The sequence below is a fragment of the Squalius cephalus genome (genome assembly GCF_949319135.1).
Source record: "Squalius cephalus genome assembly, chromosome: 10".
Taxonomy (NCBI): Eukaryota; Metazoa; Chordata; class Actinopteri; order Cypriniformes; family Leuciscidae; genus Squalius; species Squalius cephalus.
Window position 1 is genome coordinate 37,774,494 of NC_137131.1, and position 18,897 is coordinate 37,793,390.

Here is an 18,897-nt window from a genome sequence, read left to right on the forward strand (position 1 = left end):
TTGAATATATTTTAAAATGTAATTTATTCCTGTGATGGTAAAGCTGATTTTATTTTAGCATTATTACTCCAGTCTTCAGTGTCACACACAGGTCACGTTAACCGAAAAATTTCCGTCATTGACGGATAATTAGCAGTGACGGAAATATCTGAAAGTCGTCCGTCATTTTAAAAGATTACACTGAGGCTGATATATTGTAACTTGTAACTGTAATTCTCACCCCTGTCCACTTGGTGGCGAGTGCGCTCTTGCTGACTGTCAAGTTAATGGTCAAGGAATGGCTTTTCAAGTGAGATTGCTTACGAGCTTTTTTATTGACGTCTTTCTGCGGTTGAAACACGGATTGAGCGATTCCAGTAAGTTGGACTGAATCTTTCAACACATTTTCTGATGTTCATTCATGTTTATTTCGTTCTGCAACGTAAAGAGAAAGGGATGATGGCGTTCACTCGCGCTGTGGTCGCGCCACATTAAAGAGCGCCAACACGGCATTTGTTCTTTGAATTTTGTGATAAAATGGACAGAATTTGAAAGCTGAGACTTTTTGTCATATTAAAATTAACAAAGCACAAATATATTTGCGATTTATTGGACAAAAAATCATGATGAAACCTGAAAAGTGACCCACAGTCTCTTTTCAACTTTCTCTTCATAAATAAATAAATGCATAATGTAGCATGCATACATATGCTTGTCCTGTAAGTTCGAGAATAAAAATGAAAATGTGAACAAAAACAAAGCCTAGTGAATGTCTTATCATTAAAATACGAAACATTTTAATGGTAATAAAAAATTTTTTCCCTGTCCCGTCCCAATCCCGTGATTAACAGTGATTTTGTTTCCCATTTTGGTTCCCAAAAAAATGATTCTGCAAAAATTTGAAAATGCAACTTTTAATGACTTCTGCCGTCTCAAAATTATTCTACCCCTTCATGGCAAGCATCTTTAGTACTTAGTAGAACACCCTTATGCTGTTATGACCTGCTGCAAACAAGATGTATGTACACCAGCTTCTGGCAGCGTTTCTGAGGAATCTGAGCCCATTCCCCATGAACAATGGCCTCCAGTTCTTCAAATTCCAGTGCCAGAGGATGCAAAGCAGCCCCAGAGCATCACGAGCCCCACCATGCTTAACTGTAGGCAGTGTTCTTTTCAGCAAATGCTTCATTCTTCTTCCTCCAGACATATCGCTGATCTATAGGGCTCGAAAAGTTCCAGTTTTGTTTCATTGCTCCACAGAACAGAATCCCAAAACTTCTGTGGCTTATTCATATGATTTTGAGCAAATTGGAGCCTACTTTTCTTGTGCATTTGGGTCAGTAGTGGTGTACGTATCGGAGTTCTGGTATGCGTTAAGTACGTTCCTTACTGTGCAGCTGAAACCTCAGTGCCTGTTGCCACCAAGTCTTACGGCAGAACTTTTGCAGTCACTCGAGGATTTTTATAAACCTGCCTTCTCAGAAATCTGGATGTAGCCGTTGATAGCTTCCTTTTTCTGCCCCGTCCAGGTAGTGTAACCACTGTTCCTTTAACTTTGAACTTGCAAACTGTGTTTCAAACTGTGTCTGAACATTTAGTTATTTTTTTGTATCCTGTTCCTTGTTTGTGAAGGGTGATGATATCTTCTCTTAACTTTTTGGACCATTCTTTTGACTTAGCCATGTTTCTAACATGCAGTCAAACGTGACACTCAACAAACCTAGCCAGTTCAGATATTTCATGTATTCTAGCTCAAGCACACCTGGTGCAACTAATGAAGCCCTTGATTAGTTGCATCAACACCTGTTTTACAGATTTGTGCTGTTGTGAAGGATTCTATTCATTGAGACTGCAGAAGTCATTAAAAGTGGTATTTTCAGTTGAATTTGGGGAAACCACTTGAAACATTTGTTGTGTTGAGCTATTTCAATTACTTTTGTGTGATTTGTTCAATGCAAACAGCTGAAAGCTGAAAGTCCCCCATTTTTCAAGTATATGATCAAAACACTTAAGTGCACTTTTTTCACAAGGATCATCATTGCTCCATGTTGTAACGTTATACAGTGTGACGTTGATGCTCGGCACATCCTGTTCTTTGACTTGCAGATGGTGGAGCTTATGAAATATTCATCCTGAATTATACTGTTCATCTTTGTGTTTACAGGGAGGAGCCTTTGAGTTCAATTTTGACTCAAGGCATTGTACAGTATGTAATAGTCAGATATGGAGGTTGTGTGTGAGGCCTTGGAAGTGTATTTAGCAATAATGAAAACTTAGTTAGTTATTTTCTCTTAGTGTGTATGCTGTCTGCTGTATTCCGATATGAATTTACCATTCATGTTGATGACAGACAAAGAGAAAACCTCAGTCCATTAAGAGACATCCTGCCCACATTTTGTACAGAGGTCTGTAAGCTTCATACCCTGGGCTGTTATGACCTCAAACCAGGGACACGGATACGCTCTATTTTATCAAAGCAGCTGTTGCAACAGAGTATCTGTTGTTTGATACTGCATTCATGATATGCTTTAGCTTTAATATCCTCTATCCAGCTTGGATCCAAATGTCCTTTTGTCCCGAGGAAGTAATTGTGTGAGGTTGTTTCACACCAAGTGATGTGTATATTCAGTTTTAAGGAACTACAGTGCTTCATCTGACCTCTGGTGCTCTTAGGGGAAAGATTGTTGTCGATGTTGAACTGATATGAACTGATTATGAAACATTCAAACCCATTTTTGAGACATCACACGCTTACTTGGTTGCTAAATGAGTTCCTGTGACCTGATTTAACTGGTATTGTCAAATTATGAACAAACCCAAAATGTGTGTGCACAATTACTGTAGTTATTGCAATTAGTGCTGTCAGTCAATTAAAAAATGATATCTATTAAATATGTGCAATGCTAAATAGTAAAATGAATGATAATTGTTTAATTTACTATATGGATCTTTTTTAATGAAAAAGTTTTTTGTTTTATATACACTACCGTTAAAAAGTTTTAGGTCGGTAAGATTTTTTTTATGTTTTTGAAAGTCTATTAACAAGGTTGCATTTACTTGATCAAAATTACAGTAAAATATGAATACTATTATTAATATACTAATAAAATAACTAAAAACTAAATACTAACAGCGAAATAACTAACAGTTTTCTATTTTAATCATTTTAAAATGTAATTGATTCCTGTGATGACTGCTGATAATCATCTATATTCCTCTATTCATACTGATTTGATGCTCAAGTAACATTTCTTATTATTATCAATATTTAAAACATTTCTGATGCTAAATATTTTTTTGGGAAATTCTATGATGAATAGAAAGTTCAAAAGAACAGCAGTTATTTGAAATACAAATACATTTAAAAATTTTTTTTTGCTGGATAAAAATATGAATTAAAAAAATCTCACAGACCCCAGAACCACAGCTAAATGTTCTTAGCAAGTTTTGTACAATATCTGTTTGTAATCTATAACCTATATTTGTGTATGTTTCATGACAGGGTTTGAAGAGCAGGACACTGATCTTTTTCTGTGTGACACAAACACATGCAAGTTTGACGGCGAGTGTCTGCGAATCGGGGACACGGTGACGTGCATCTGTGATTTTAAGGTAGGAATCTAACATTTGCATGCTTTATTAGCACCACATGTTGAACGTGTGACCATGTTAAAAGCACCACACGCAGAGTAAACAAGCTGTCACAAATTAAAATACACCTACACATGCCTTCTCACAGAAAACACACACTCATACATTCTCTCGCTCGGTCAGAGTGCTCTGCTTCACTCAGACATCGTGCATCTGCGTCTTGTTGCAGGCCAAGCTGCATCACTCAGGTAAATAGCATTATCTGTCTGCTCGCACAGTGCGCGGGGGGGAATTTTCTTTGATGCATCTGCTCGATCGCCCGGCCTCGCTCGGCACAAAGATGCCTTGTGCACTTAAGAAGGGTCACGCTGCATTCATTTCTGCCCTTAATACAATTGAGCGGCACTAACGCTAGTCTGGGGCCATGTGAGTGCCTCTAGCTGTGGTGGGGAGGGTTATCGGTTAAGTATCATGCGCAGCGAGAGACGGTACCCGCCGCTTTAAGGGTGTGTGTGGGGATGCCCTACTCATGCGGTTGGACACTGCTACCCAAAGCTCTGCCCTGCCTCTAGACTCCCAAACAGAAAGTGGAATGGGAGAAGTGTGTGTGAGAGAGAGATGAATGGATGTGATTCACACAAGTTCACTTACTGACATGCTATTGATCCAACTCTCATACTCAGAGAGAGAGAGCAAAAGACAGAAATGGAAGGCGGTCAATCTCTTTCTGGACCACTAGCTACACCGAATGGAAATGCAATCTGTTTGATTGAGTAACTCGCCTGTTTGTCCGAACAATGGAGGATGGGGGGAGTGTTTGAAACACAGCGTTGAACTGTTTTTAATTTGACATGGTGCCATATAAATGAAACACTCGTGGGCACGAGATTCTTAAAAATGCACCCGACACATGTAGCTATGGACCAACAATTACTAAGTAATCACAGATGAAAAGCAATAACACATATTGTGTAAACATAAAATAATATAAAATACCGTTCATAAGTTTTGGGTCTTTTGAAAGAAGTCTCTTATGCTCACCAAGGCTGCATTTATTCGATCAAAAATACAGTAGCATTGTAATATTGTGAAATATTTGTACAATTTAAAATAACTATTTTATATTTTAATATATTTAAAAATGTAATTTATTCCTGTGCTGGCAAAGCTGAATTTTCAGCATCATAACTCCAGTCTTCAGTGTCACATGATCCTTCAGAAATCGTTCTACTATTCTGATTTAGTGCTGAAGAAACCGTTCTTATTATTATCAATGTTGAAATTGGTTGTCTGCTTAAAAATTTGGTGTAAACTGCAATATTTTTTTGAGAGTGAGTAGAATTTCAAAAGAACAGTATTTTTTGAAACAGAAGCATTTTGTACATTAAAACTGTAAATGTCTTTAATGCCAATTTTGATCAATTTAATGCATCTTTGATGCAGCTGAATAAAAGTATTAATTTCTTTTTTAAAAAAAGGGGGAAAAGAAATCTGACCCCAAACTTTTGAACGGTGGCGTATATTTGAATTTGAAATACCTATGTACATTTTTTAAATCTCTGGTGTGTAGTGGCTATCAGTGTATTTTCATCTGCATAAAAGTCAAGCAAAATGCTTTTTCTCTCTTTCAGTTATCCTTGCACTCTGGCCATCTGTCTTGTAGTCTGGCGAGTCAAATGACTATGTGCAAGTGCCAAAGCACTATATAATATCTAGTCTGGCATGGCTCTGAGTCTGTCATGTTCCAATTTAGAAAAGAAAAACACTGAAAAACATACACTGACACACTTTAAATTACACATCTGTGCATGTAACTGTCATACAATAATGGATCTGAGAGAAGAACCAGTACACGAGCTGTATTCTTGCACAAAGCTCAAATCCTTAGGAATGGAAATGTAATGGTTCAAGAGAACATTTTATACAATAGAAACGATGAATGCAATGTTGTTGAAGAATAAAGGTTTTCTTTTTCTCAAATAGGATATTTTAAAATAAAAATGTACTATAAACGTAATCTCTTTTATTTTATTGAAATATGTAGTTGTTGTATTGTAATATATTGTTCGTTTATTGAAACGAAAGGCTGGAATACACACGGCTTTTAAAATCTGATCACAACTACCAGACTTATAAATTGTTCTGAACATAAAAAGACAGCTACGGTTTCAGTAGCGACACATCTTACACTGCTATATGTTTACTGAAATTGCCTCAAAATATCAAATATGTTTTGATATCAACCGACTGGACTGAAGATAAAAAATCGGAGTCTGTGCCCATCATACACTACTCAATTTTCTGTCAAATCTGTCCAAATCTGCAGGCTGGCACAGACTTTCGCCAACTATTGTGGACTCTTCTAGACTGCAAATCAGTTCAGAAAATCTGAGATAAAGCCATGTAGTGAATTCCAGCCTATAGCTGCAAAAAATGTCTCATTTCACACTTCCATAACTTAGATCAGGGTTCTTCATTCCTGGTACCGGAGAGCCACTTTTCTTGGATGTTTAGTTCCAGCTCTAATTACTGATGAACACACATCAATAAACTAATTAAGGTCTTTGGGTTTGCATAAAAATACAGCCAGGTGTGTTGGAGCAGGATTAGTACTATCTACTGGAAAGTGGCTCTCCAGGACCAGAAATGAGGAATCCTGACAGAGATGAACACACATGACCGGCCACATTTACTATACCCTGTTGGGTAAACAGAAATTTGGCCTGTCCAATCATGGAGATGCCAACAAAAACTAAAAAATGAGAAACAAAGAGGCAGTGGAAGGATGGGGAAAATTGTGATGTATTATAATATTCTCCAAAGCACTGTTAGTCATTTCACATGCAAAAAGCCATTTACATTGAAGAATTAAAAAAGCAATCAATTATTAAAAATAAATAAATCAGAAATTTCGAGTGTCAGAGAGAATGTGGAAAATGGTCATGGAAAAGTGAAAATAAAATGATAAAGAATGTATTAAATGAATATGGGAAAGAACAAAGGCTGTTGAAGGATGGGGCACATTTATTATAATATTCAGCGAAGCACTGTTACTCATTTCACATGCAAAAAGGGCATTTACACTGAAGTCTTAAAATAAAGTCAACAATTTCAAGAGTCAGAGAGAATGTGGAAATTTGTCTTGAAAAGTGGATATAAATGAATATGGGAAAGCATAAAATAAAAAATAAAATAATGACGATGATGATATATTATATACAAACTGTATATTCTATCCACGAACCCTAAGCCTAATAATCACAGAAAACTTCCTGCATTTTTACATTTTCCAAAAAACATCACTTAGTATGATTTATAAGCTGTTTTCCTCATGAGGACCAAAAAACATCCCCACAAAGTTGGCAATTTTGACATTTTTCCCTCCGTAACATAGTTTTCCTGAACCACACACACATGCGCGTACGATCAGCGTCCACAGACGGAGGCCATCACCTTGGAAGCGATATGAAAAACTGAGTGCTTTAGCTCAATAATGCTAGCAATAGCTTCCATTAGGAGCCACTATCACAGTAACATTACCTCCACACTCACAGCAACATGCTAACCGACTTTTGCCCAGTCCCTTTCCTTCCTCTCTCTTTCTTTTCTTTTCCACCTACCAATTCATTACTGTATCTAAGAGCTCTGATTAATTCAAACGTCTTCCTCCAATGCTGTTCCCAACACATCTCAGATAGTCTATAGTCAGATAATGTGTGTGATTTGGCAGGTGTATGTATGTGATAGTTTGTATGCAGCTATTTCTCTTGAGTCATATGGATTCATCTCTAATGTATTTGAGACTTAAAGAATAAGAGACTTGGTTTTTATACAGTATCGCTTTAATAGTACAGGACATGTTTCTTGCTCTTTTAATTATGGGATACAGTGACCCCTTTAGGTAATCAAGGTAATATCACTTTATTTAAAGTTCCTCAACAAATGCCTTAAATGAAAGCTGGTCATTTGTTTGCTAATTATGTTTTGACCATTTTTGACAGCACTGTGCTACACTAAAATTTGCTAATGCATCCTACAAATTGAGCTTTCTTTAAAGGAATAGTTCAGAAAAAAAGGTTTACACCCTCATGACATTCTGAACCTGCACATTGTAAACAATGATATGATCCACCATTGCATCCACCATGTTTTCTGACACCCCTAACTCGGAAACATTGGGGTGCTGTTCGTCTCGTAAATATCTTTCTAACGTGACTTGAATGCGCCATATAACTTGGCACATTAGTCTACAATTGATGTGCTGGTGAGCAAGTGTGAATATATCATCTGTTTAATGTTGCTCATCCAGTCATATAATGTATTACTCTTGAGTCTTTTGTTTTTACGTGTTACATATTGTGAAGCTGTTTCGGCACTGATGCCAAGCTTATCGTTCATTTGTTATTAATAATCCTATCTTCTGATTTGCATCCATAAAATTGAATCTAATGAGTTAGATCTAATTAGGTAAAAAATCTAATGAGATGAAGTTCCTTTCATTTTTAAAGTTTTTAAGACACTACATTATTGAACAGACATTACTACATTATATACAGTAGCATTTTTAAAACTATAAAGCTAAATTGTAATATAAACCATTAACACTCATTTACTCTCCTCTTAAGCGTAATACATCATAATCCTTCAGTTGTACTTTTAGATATTTTTGATATTTCTTTTTCTATTCAAATAATGTTTTAGATCAAATTACTCTCAAAAACACAATTTTTGATATTTCATATTTATAAAAAATATGAGCTAAAATCTTGGTAGCATAACTTGCTACTTTATCTCATTTAGCTTAGCTCATTTTTATTGGTCAACGTTAATGTACAGTATTAGCTAACATGACCTAGCAATAAGCAAGCTGATAAAAAATACTATGCATTGTTTTTTCATGTTAGTTCAGGGTGCCTTAACTAAAGTTAACAGATTCAGTTTCTGATTTAAAAAATCTGTATTACGTAATAAATGTTGAAGTTAGCATTAGCTAAGATTAATAAATGCTATACAAATGTATATTGTTAATTCACATTAACTAATGTATTTAACTACAAATGAAACCTTAATGTTAAGTGTTACTCCTACTGTTACTTTTTTGGCTAGGTTGCCCATCACTTCTGTTCCTGTGGTAATAACAGCAGCTGTAGCTTTGGATCTGAAGCTGTTATATGTATAACATTGAGACCAGGCTGGTGACTTGTGGCTCCGCTCTGAGTTCCAGGACACAGTGAGTGATACAGTTCTACAGAGCAGGAAAAACTATATGAGAGATAGATGAGAGCAGTTACAGTAAATGGAGGAACAGGAAGAAAGAATTTCTCTTAATGACATGTTTTAATATCCTCGTCAAAAAGCGGCTGCTGGTTGAAGATATATGAGGAAACAGCGGTTATATCATATTTCCTTCTTCTCTATTCATCCTTCACCTGCTATTATCCATTTTCTTATTTAAACCTTACAATTCTTTATATCTTCCTACTCATTCTTTCATTCACCTCTCTAATCTGTCAAACGCTCATCACAAACGCTCTGTTTTATTGGCCTAGATAGTAGAGCTGCATGATTAATCTTTAAAAGATTGCAACCTTGATTCATAATCTCGATCTCATTCCTAAATGACACGGATTCACCTATTAAACGTGTCTATTTAAACCTTTGACAAAAATCACAGCGGAACATTCAAATTTGCATTGTTGCTGCTGGTGACCCAGAGAGAGAGTATTTTCAATCACACACAGTATCATTATTTCTGTGTTTCAAATATTCTTATTATCACAGAAGTATTGGGATAAAAGTTTATAGTTCGGATATAAACACTGATGTGTACGGTAGTGAACAAAACGGAGTAAATCACTTTTCGAACGGAACTTGTCATTACAATGATTGTATCGATTACGCCACCAGGGGGCGACAAGTGACTGTTAAAAATTGATTTGTCATTGAATCATTCATTCAAGAGGTTCGTTAAAAAAAAAGAAAAAAAGAAAAGCTGATTCATCTATGAAACAAGTGAAATATTTATGTGCGAGTCATTGAATTATTCATTCAAACCGATTTCATAAAAATTCATTCAGATTAGTTAAACATTTTAAATAGACTGCAGCAATTAACATTTTGTTTTTGTTCAATTAACATTAACTTTTTATTGTATTATAGTAGTTGCTGATCATTGTACTGTATTATTAAAGCAACTCAAAAATTTCTCATGAGAAAACATATTTGATGAGGTGGTGGCCTAACTGGAGCAAACAGATTGTAAGTAAACGTATGAATAAGATTGTACAAATTCATTCAAATTAGCCACCAAAACGAATTTACAAATTGCCATAAGAGTGTGTTGAAAATGTATTAAAACTACATAAACTTAATGGGACTTTGAGACTTGGTTTTAATATAGTATGTTAAAGGGATTGTTCACCCAAAAATTTGATATTTTGAAGAACGTTGACGTCCAAACAATATGGACCATTGCCATCCATTGTATGGGAAAAAACACTCAAAAATATCTTCTTTCACGCTCCACAGAATAAAGAAAGTTGTATGTCAGTATAAAAGTAAAAAAAAAAAATACTATAGTATTAGATGTTTGTTGATAGTCAAAGGTAAATGTGGTTCCATATACATGTATTTACTTGGTATAAACATGAAATTAAAACATGAATTAACATGCATCTTCATTACAGAAGTCCACCTAACTTCACGGCAATGTACATATCAGTGGACATTTCCATCAGATTCAGTGTGTTCTGGTTCATTAAATCACCTTGTCCTGTGTTAATGGCTGACTGCCTGTGATTTATAAATCACACTAGAGATTTCAAACTTTGAAAGAGTCACCCTCCCTCTCGTGTCTGTTTTGTCCTTCACTTGTGCTCTCTTTTCCCCTCAGGCCATTAGTCAGCAGTTCTGTGTTGGTGTGAGTGTGTGTTTCCAGTGATTTTACTGTGTGTTTGCTGTGTGTCAGTTGTGTGTGCGTGTGTGTATTCAGATAGATGGATAACCTCTTGTTTAACGGCTGATGTAAATAACCTCTATTTGCTTTGGCTTGATATACGAGTGAAACCGGTTCACCTTCAGTGTTCTTGCTTCTGGATGACCTGCTTCCTCCAGGCGCCACACCACAGCTGGCCACAACAACACCAGCGGACTTGTGTTCCTCCCCGTGTGTGTGTGTGTGTGTGTGTGTGTGCTGTAGAGTCACAGTCAGGTGTTATACCAGCCATTATTTCACTCTTCGCTATCTGCAGTCATGTACACCTGAACAGATGTCTTGTGTTTCAGAGCGCCAATGTAATTAAAGTTTGTCCTCATCTGATCTCAACCATTAAACATTTACAACAGAAACATGCATCTGTGACACCTGTGCCTCTTTCTCTTTTTACAGTGCAGCAGTGACTATGCTCCAGTGTGCGGATCTAACGCAGAGAGCTATGAGAACCACTGTCTCCTGCGCAAAGATGCCTGCAAATTGCAGAGAGAAGTGCTGCTGGTGTCAGAGGGCGCCTGCCCTGTCGGTACGTCCCTGTGTTTTAGAGGTGACACTGTGTGTGTGTGCTGATGATTGCAATCTTTAACACTTTTTACAACAAGGTTCTATTTGGTATCAGGAACTAACAATGAACAATACTTTAATTCTAAATACTCTCATATTAATACATTTTCCAACATTTTAAGTTGTATAACTTTACATTTGCTAATGTATTATGGAAAAAAACAGTATTTTGTGAATTAACTTTAACCTAGATTAATAAATGCGATTAAAATATTGTTCTTCAACAATTTACTAATGTTAACTAATTGTACCTTATTGTAGTGTTACCAAATTATTAAGAAATGAACCAAATCTTAATAATTTTTTTGTTTTGTTGTCCAGTGAAACTATCTAAACATCTTTAAAACATGATACATTTATTTGAGAAGCAAAAATCATTAATACTTTACAATATGGTTCTATTTGTTAATGCATTAGGTATCTTGAACCAACAATGAATAATACTTTTACAGCATTTAGCCTATTAAATAATAGTTCATGTTAAATTCTATGTAAATTCTCACTAATGCATTTTTTAATATTTCAAGTTCTATACATTTATATTTGCTAATTTATTAAGAAAAAAAACAGTATTTTTATGAATTAACTTTAACCTAGATTAATAAATGCTGTTTAAGTATTGTTCTTCAATGATTTTCTATTGTTAACAAATTGTACCTTATTGTTAGCCTGGGTTTCCCCAATGTTGCCTTGCGCGCAGCGCGATTTTATTCACGCTGCTAGGCAGCCTGGACACCATGGACCAGATTTTCCCCTCAAAAAGGGAACCAATCACAGAACGGGGAGGGAGCAGCAAGACGATGACGACGTCGATGCGACACACCGAAGCAGTTTGTTTATATCTATGGATCCAACATGGCAGCAGACGCGAAGTTACCTTTCGATGCAGCCTTAGATAGTGTTCTAAGTAGTTTAGAACGCAAGTTTATTTCGTCTTCTTCCTCGTCGAATTTCTGTCGCTCTACATACGTCATCTGGTATAATTGAAACGATTGGCTATGAGCACAGTACAGGCGCATTTGATAGACATTCGTAGCGCCCAATAAACGGCTCTGGGCATTCGTAAACCACGCCTCAAATACGAGAAAATGAACATGTGGTTCTCAGACCACGTCTCAATGAGACGAGGTCTGAAGTTAGCCAGGCTACCTTATTGTAGTGTTACTAAATCTTTAGAAGAAAAAAAATAAAATAAATTGTATTGTTGTCCATTGAAACTGATCTAAAAATCTTTAAAACGGGATACATTTATTTGAGAAGCAAATCAGCCATAAAGACATGTTTTCAGAAAATATCTGTATAAGTTTATTTTTCTTACAATTTATTCTTTATGTTTCTTTATTGACTCACAATGTATCCAAAACACAAGTTTAAGCAGTAAAAATGTATGCTTATAAACATGAAAAAAGTTAAGATTAGAGAAATGTTTTAAGAGTATATATATATATATATATATATATATATATATATATGTATGACTGGTCTGGAATACAAGACAAAAATTATGTTTGGGTTCAATATTGTCCTTTAAACAGAGATTTGACATAGATTCCACATCATAGAAATGGATTGTGGCCAGATTTTTCAGGCAAGTACATTCTGAATGCAACTTCCCAACCAACCAACAAATAAATACATACATACAGTCCATACATAAATTAATGTATGTATATCTTTAATAATAAAATTGCACAAGGGTATTAAACCCTGCACATTTTTGCACATTTAAAGAACTGGTGTTTTGCTCAACAAAAACAAGGATAGTGTTATAGGCTCAGAATCTCTCTATTATCTTGCATAGGCGTTCGAGCTTTGCAAATAAGTTTTTAAAGTTTAAATTTAACTGCAAACTCCCATTAGCAGGGAGAAGTGGTATGTTCACATGCCCTTGACGCTCAGAGGCACAACATTCCACAGTGAAACATCCAGCGGGGTTCAATCTGAGTTCTGACTCGTGGCAGTACTCGGGTTCCAGAGCCACACCACGGAGGAAATAACAGTGATTATAAGCTAAAGTAATGATCATTCACTGACGGCTAATGGCTAGTGAGAGTGACGAATGCACCTGGTGTTGGGTGAATACAGAATGACACGGTTGGTTCAGAATATTAATGCTGATAATGACACTTGTGAGATTGGGATATACACTCACCTGCCACTTTATTAGGTACACCAGTTCAACTGCTCGTTGATGCAAATTTTAATCAGCCAATCCGATGGCAGCAACTCAATGCATTTTGGCATGTAGACAAGGTCAAGACAATCTGCCCAAGTTCAAACTGAGCATCAGAATGGTTTGTGTCACAACTTTGATCGTGTCATGGTTGTTGGTGCCAGACGGTCTGAGTATTTCAGAAACTGCTGATCTGAAATGGTCGGAAAAAGCGAAATGATCCAGTGAGTGGCAGTTCTGTGGGATACAATACCTTGTTGATGCCAGAGGTCTGAGGAGAATTGCTAAGCTGGTTTAAGGTGATATAAAGGCAACAGTAACTCGAATAAATACTTGTAACAACCAAGGTCTGCAGAAGAGCATTTCTTAACACCCAAAACGTCCAACCTCGAAGCAGTTGGGCTGCAGCAGCAGAAGACACACCGGTGACACTCCTGTCAGATAAGAACACGAAAATGAGGCTACAATTCCCATGGGCTCACTGAAATTGGACAATAGAAGATTGGAAAAATGTTGCCTGATCTGATGAGAATTTGGCGTAAACAACATGAAAGCATGGATCCATCCAGCCTTGTATCAAGCGTTCAGGCTGGTGGTGGTGGTGTAAAGGTGTGTTTAAATATTTTCTTGGCACACTTTGGGCCCCTCCGTACCAATTGAGCATTGTTTAAATGCCACAGCCTACCTGAGTATTGTTGCTTATAATGTCTATCCCTTCATGACCACAGTGTGCCCATCTTCTGATGGCTACTTCCAGCCAGATAACACCATTTTAGTCACAAAGCTCAAATCATCTCAAACTGGTTTCTTGAACATACTGAGTTCAATATACTCAAATGGCCTCCGCAGTCACCAGATCTCAATCCAATAGAGCACCTTCGGGATGTGCTGGAACTGGAGATTCGCATCAAATCTGCAGCAACTGCAAGGTGCTATCATGTCAATATGGACCAACATCTACTATGAAGCATCTGCTATGAAGAATTTAGGCAGTTCTGAAGGCAAAAGGGGGTCCAACCCGGTACTAGCAAGGTGCACCTAATAAAGTGCTTGGTGAGTGTATAATAATCTTTCAGAAAAAGAAAACAGGGACAAATTGTTAATGTATAGTATGAGTATAGAGTTATAAATTTAATGTGAATTGTATAGATAAATTGGTCTTCAAAGACTTTAATGACATGATGTTTGAGGTCATATTAAAATCTCTGGGTTTTTATTGCAGACATTCTGGCAAATCTGAGCACAGTTTGTGACATTGGTGAGATCGCTTCTGAAATTTGGATTTCACTGCTGTGAAACAATGTGAAAGCTCAACACACACCTGCTGCGGCTGCTCCCCTCGCACGCTGCTAATGTGTGTGGTGTGAAACAGGCTGTAGGAATTTAAATAAAAGCTCAATTTATTACTGAAAAACATCAAAGATATACATTTAAAAAATGTTTTACTTTTGCAAAGACATTTTGTGCAGGTTACAGTTTGTTTTGCTGAGGGAGACAGCTGAGATACAGGTTTGACTGACATTCTGACAGTGTGACACTTCAGGTGATATTGTGATGGCAGGCAATTCGAGAACATCTCACCTGGTACAATATTAGAGTGGAAGAGAGAAAGAGAAGCAGAGCACAGTGCTGACAACAGACACTGGTGGTGAAGATACTGATACTCCAATGTTCACTGGAATTGAATCTTTAAATAACATTTAATACCATAAACGATTCTTGTTTGTTTTCACTACCTCACAGTTCACAAGTTGTTTTTCTCTCTCATTTCAGTCTCTTTCTTTCGCCTTTTCTTAATTTTCTGATAAATTATCTGAGAGACACAGCTTTCTGAAGGCAATTCAGAAAAGCACAGGGGAATCACAATCGGGCTTATGCATTGCTACAATGGCAAATTATTTCATTCCACCTCTTTACATTTTTCTCACACAGATACACATACACTACTCATTAGAGGTAAATTCATGTGAGGACACACACAAACACAGTATTTTGGTCCAGTCCTCTTTTTGTCCTCTGTCTCTAGATTATAATAATAATAATTAATAATAATTCATACATTTATATAGCCCTTTTCTCGGCACTCAAAGCGATTTACATAGAGGGGGGAATCTCCTCAACCACCACCAATGTGCAGCATCCACCTGGATGATGCGACGGCAGCCATATTGCGCCAGAACGCCCATCACACACCGGCTTATTGGTGGAGAGGAGACAGAGGGATGAAGCCAATTAGTATATGGGGATGATTAGGAGGCCATGATTAGCCCAATTTTAGTCTTATTTAATTAAATGAGGAAGGCGGCTAATTTAATCGAGAACACAAATAAATATTTGGGGTGTAACTGTACATTCCTTGTGACTGACTGTATTCGTCGTCTGACTGTATGCACCTGTAACGATGCAGGGTTGAATCAAAGGAGTAAGCAGGATCCATGTGCAGCAGCTTTATTAGATAAACTCAAAACTAGACAGACTAGGGAACAGGATTCAGGAACAGCACAAACAACATTACAAAGTCATGAACCCACAAACACTGAAACAAGACACAGGGTTTAAATACAGAGACTAACAAGCTAAACAAGATAACAAGGGGGCGTGGCTAGATGTTCAAATGTGGCAAATACATTTACCGTATACTATACCGTTACACCCCTAATAAATATATAATAATAAATATCGAAATATAAAGCGGCTTAAATTCAGGTGAAGTTGGAGGATATAGAAATATTTTTAGTTATTGATCAGCTTACACTATTGTTTCAGTCTGTAAGATTTTTTAAAAGAAATTAGAATGATTTCTGAAGGATCATGTGACATTGAAGACTAGAGTAATGATGCTGAAAATTCTGCTTTGCATCACATAAATAAATAGAATTTGAAATTATATTTAAATAAAAAACAGTTACTTTAAATTGTAATAATATTTCACAATATTACTGTTTTACTTATTTGACTCAATTATAAATGCAGCTTGGTGAGCCTAAGATACTTCTTTTAAAAACATAAAACAAATATTAGTATATTAGTAGTATAGTCCCATAAATTATAGAAAATAATATTTGTTTGATTCATTTTTTTTCTTTCAATAACTTTGGTAATAGGTTTGTCACGGCATTGTTTTGTCTCAAGATGCACACCAGTAATATCTTTTTTTCTAAGGCACGTTTATAAAAGCCACTTAAATGCCCTAATTGAACTAGGGCATAATCCTGGCTTAATCTAAGCCCTGTCTGTTAAACCGTGCCTACTGTATATATCTTTAAAACAAACTGCTTTTCAAGCTAAGTTAATTTTATGCTTGATACAACATAACAAAAAAACCCAGCCATGGTAGAAAAACAGCCATCTGTGTGTCTGAGTGTGATGCAGAGATGTGGGGCTGTTCAGAGGCAAAGACAGTAATCAGTGTCAAGTAAAGTGGGCTACATTTCCTCACAGACCACAAATCATTGTGTGTGCTGTGCTATATGGGTGCACACAAATATGTGTGTGTTTGGAGACAGAATAAACACAGGTCACACTGTTCTCAAATTGATCACCCATTACTTGTAAAGAAGAGAAAGATAGCGGGAGGTGGTTATAAATCAGACCCTGTGTGTGTGTGTGTGTGTGTGTGTGTGCTGAGGAAGGGGCAAAGCTGGAGGAAGATGGAATCGGAAAAGTCATCATTAGTATAATCCATCAGAACATCTAGACGCTCCCCACAGAGCAGTTTGAGAGAGAGAGAGAGACGGGCAGAGAGGGAGACAGTATGATGTAATACCAAAAGGACAGACCCAGACAAATAATTTGGCTAATTATGGAAGATCATGAGTGCAACGGGGATTGGTCTGATCAGCAAAGGGAACGAGGAATGATCTGGAGAATTAAAACGCAGATTGAAAATGAAGAAATGAGATGCTGAATACATAGAGCCTCTGTCTCTCTCTCTCTTTCTATTTCAGACAGCCGAAGTGTCACAGGTTCAGTGTAATATGGTCCTGTAATTGAGTCCCTCATTAAAACCACAGCCTCATGAATATGAACGAGCTCAGCCTCGTCTGCATACTTCTGACAATTTGTGTTACCTGTGACCCAGCAGGGGACACAGAAGTTTGGGAAAGAGAAAGAGAAGTGAGAAACTGAAAGGGTGAGGAAGAGGGCATTGCAAAATATCATTTTCTTAATCTGTTCTTTTATTTTGTCTTGTTTTTTTTAATAAATGTGTGTTGAATTTACATGATTTAATCATGTATATTGGTTCCACATGAATTAATAATTGTTTCATTTAACTTCAGCACTATGAAATGAAATATAATTTTTTTTTAAGTTATTTTTAAGTGACCAGATTAGTGATTCACTCTAAGTGATTTTATACTCCCCGAAATGATTAATTTATTCAGGTTCATATATTTTATATCAAATCACTGAATTATAAAATTGTGCTTGCTTTTTTCGTAACTGCATTCTTTACTACATTGTTAACCGAGTGTAATTGAACCGGTTCTAAATCCCAACATAACTGAACATTAAAGTATTTTCTCATCCTGCTCAAAAACACATAAAATAGTACTTAATTTCAACCTTTTTACTCTCCCCATTCAGTTCCTTTCAAAACATGCTGGGAACTATAGTTTCACTAATGTCAACAATAAAAATTGTTGTTGAACATAATTGATTGCTTCTGTCTGCCGCTGGTTGAATGAATTGCGTGACGAAGGAGACAGAGGACAAAACACCGTCTTTATTATATCCACAATGAACATTCAGGAGATTGCATGATAAATAAAACACAACCACGTTTATATAGACAATACCGGACAAAGGAACAGAATGAAACTCAGGGCTTAAATACATGCCGAAACGTAACCAAGGTGAACAGAAACAGGTCTGTGGAAACTAATTTACAGCCAGGAAACTAGCTAGGAACTCAGGCAGGCAAAACAAGAACAGAACAGTGAAAAGAATACATCTTCATAGAATACATTTTAATAACAGAATAAGTTGTATTATTCATAATATATCTTGCCAAGCCATGAAACTAGCTGATAGGTCCTTTACATGCAATCTGCTAGAAATCTCATCATTACAGCATGGCACAAGCTGATTGGCCTCTGCTGATTCTGCAGCCAATGAGATTGCTTGTTGAACATTTAAATCGTCTGGTTCATTATTTGCTGTAAGCTAGTCCTGCAGGCTGTTCTCAGATTTTGTCTGAAACCCTCCACCTCCCCCAGCTCCACCTGCCTAGATCTTCTACAGGATATACAGTATGTATATCTATTAATGCAGCAGCAGCAGCATATGTCTGTTATCTATTAGCAATAGCAAGTCCATGCTTGCTCTGCAGCAGCAGAATTAATCAACAGCAGCAGCGTAATCCGCCAAGACTAAACATTGTCATTTTCAATAGCATGCTAAAACTATTCAGAGAGATGTCATGATTGAACTAAAGCTAATTATTTTGCTATAATGACCAGCTGGCTCTACATTATCCCTTACTTAGGGTACGTTTACACGACAATGATATGCTTAAAACTGAGAAGTCTTTCCTTTGAGTTTTCCGTGTTCAGATGATACCATTGTCAAAACGATCCCCATTCACATCACATGGATC

The 18,897-nt window shown here is 36.6% G+C and overlaps 1 protein-coding gene across 3 annotated transcripts in view; it reads left to right on the plus strand.

Annotated features, from left to right (window-relative positions):
* tmeff2b (transmembrane protein with EGF-like and two follistatin-like domains 2b) overlaps window positions 1–18,897 on the plus strand; it is a 68,834-nt gene that overhangs the window by 13,333 nt on the left and 36,604 nt on the right. For 2 of the 3 annotated variants that reach the window (XM_079882674.1, XM_079882675.1), the window contains exons 2-3: window positions 3,482–3,591; window positions 10,958–11,087. In XM_079882674.1, coding sequence (XP_079738800.1) covers window positions 3,482–3,591; window positions 10,958–11,087 — 240 coding nt within the window. Of the gene's footprint in view, window positions 1–243; window positions 357–3,481; window positions 3,592–10,957; window positions 11,088–18,897 lie in introns of those variants that run through there. The other variant, XM_079882676.1, reaches the window with a different exon arrangement.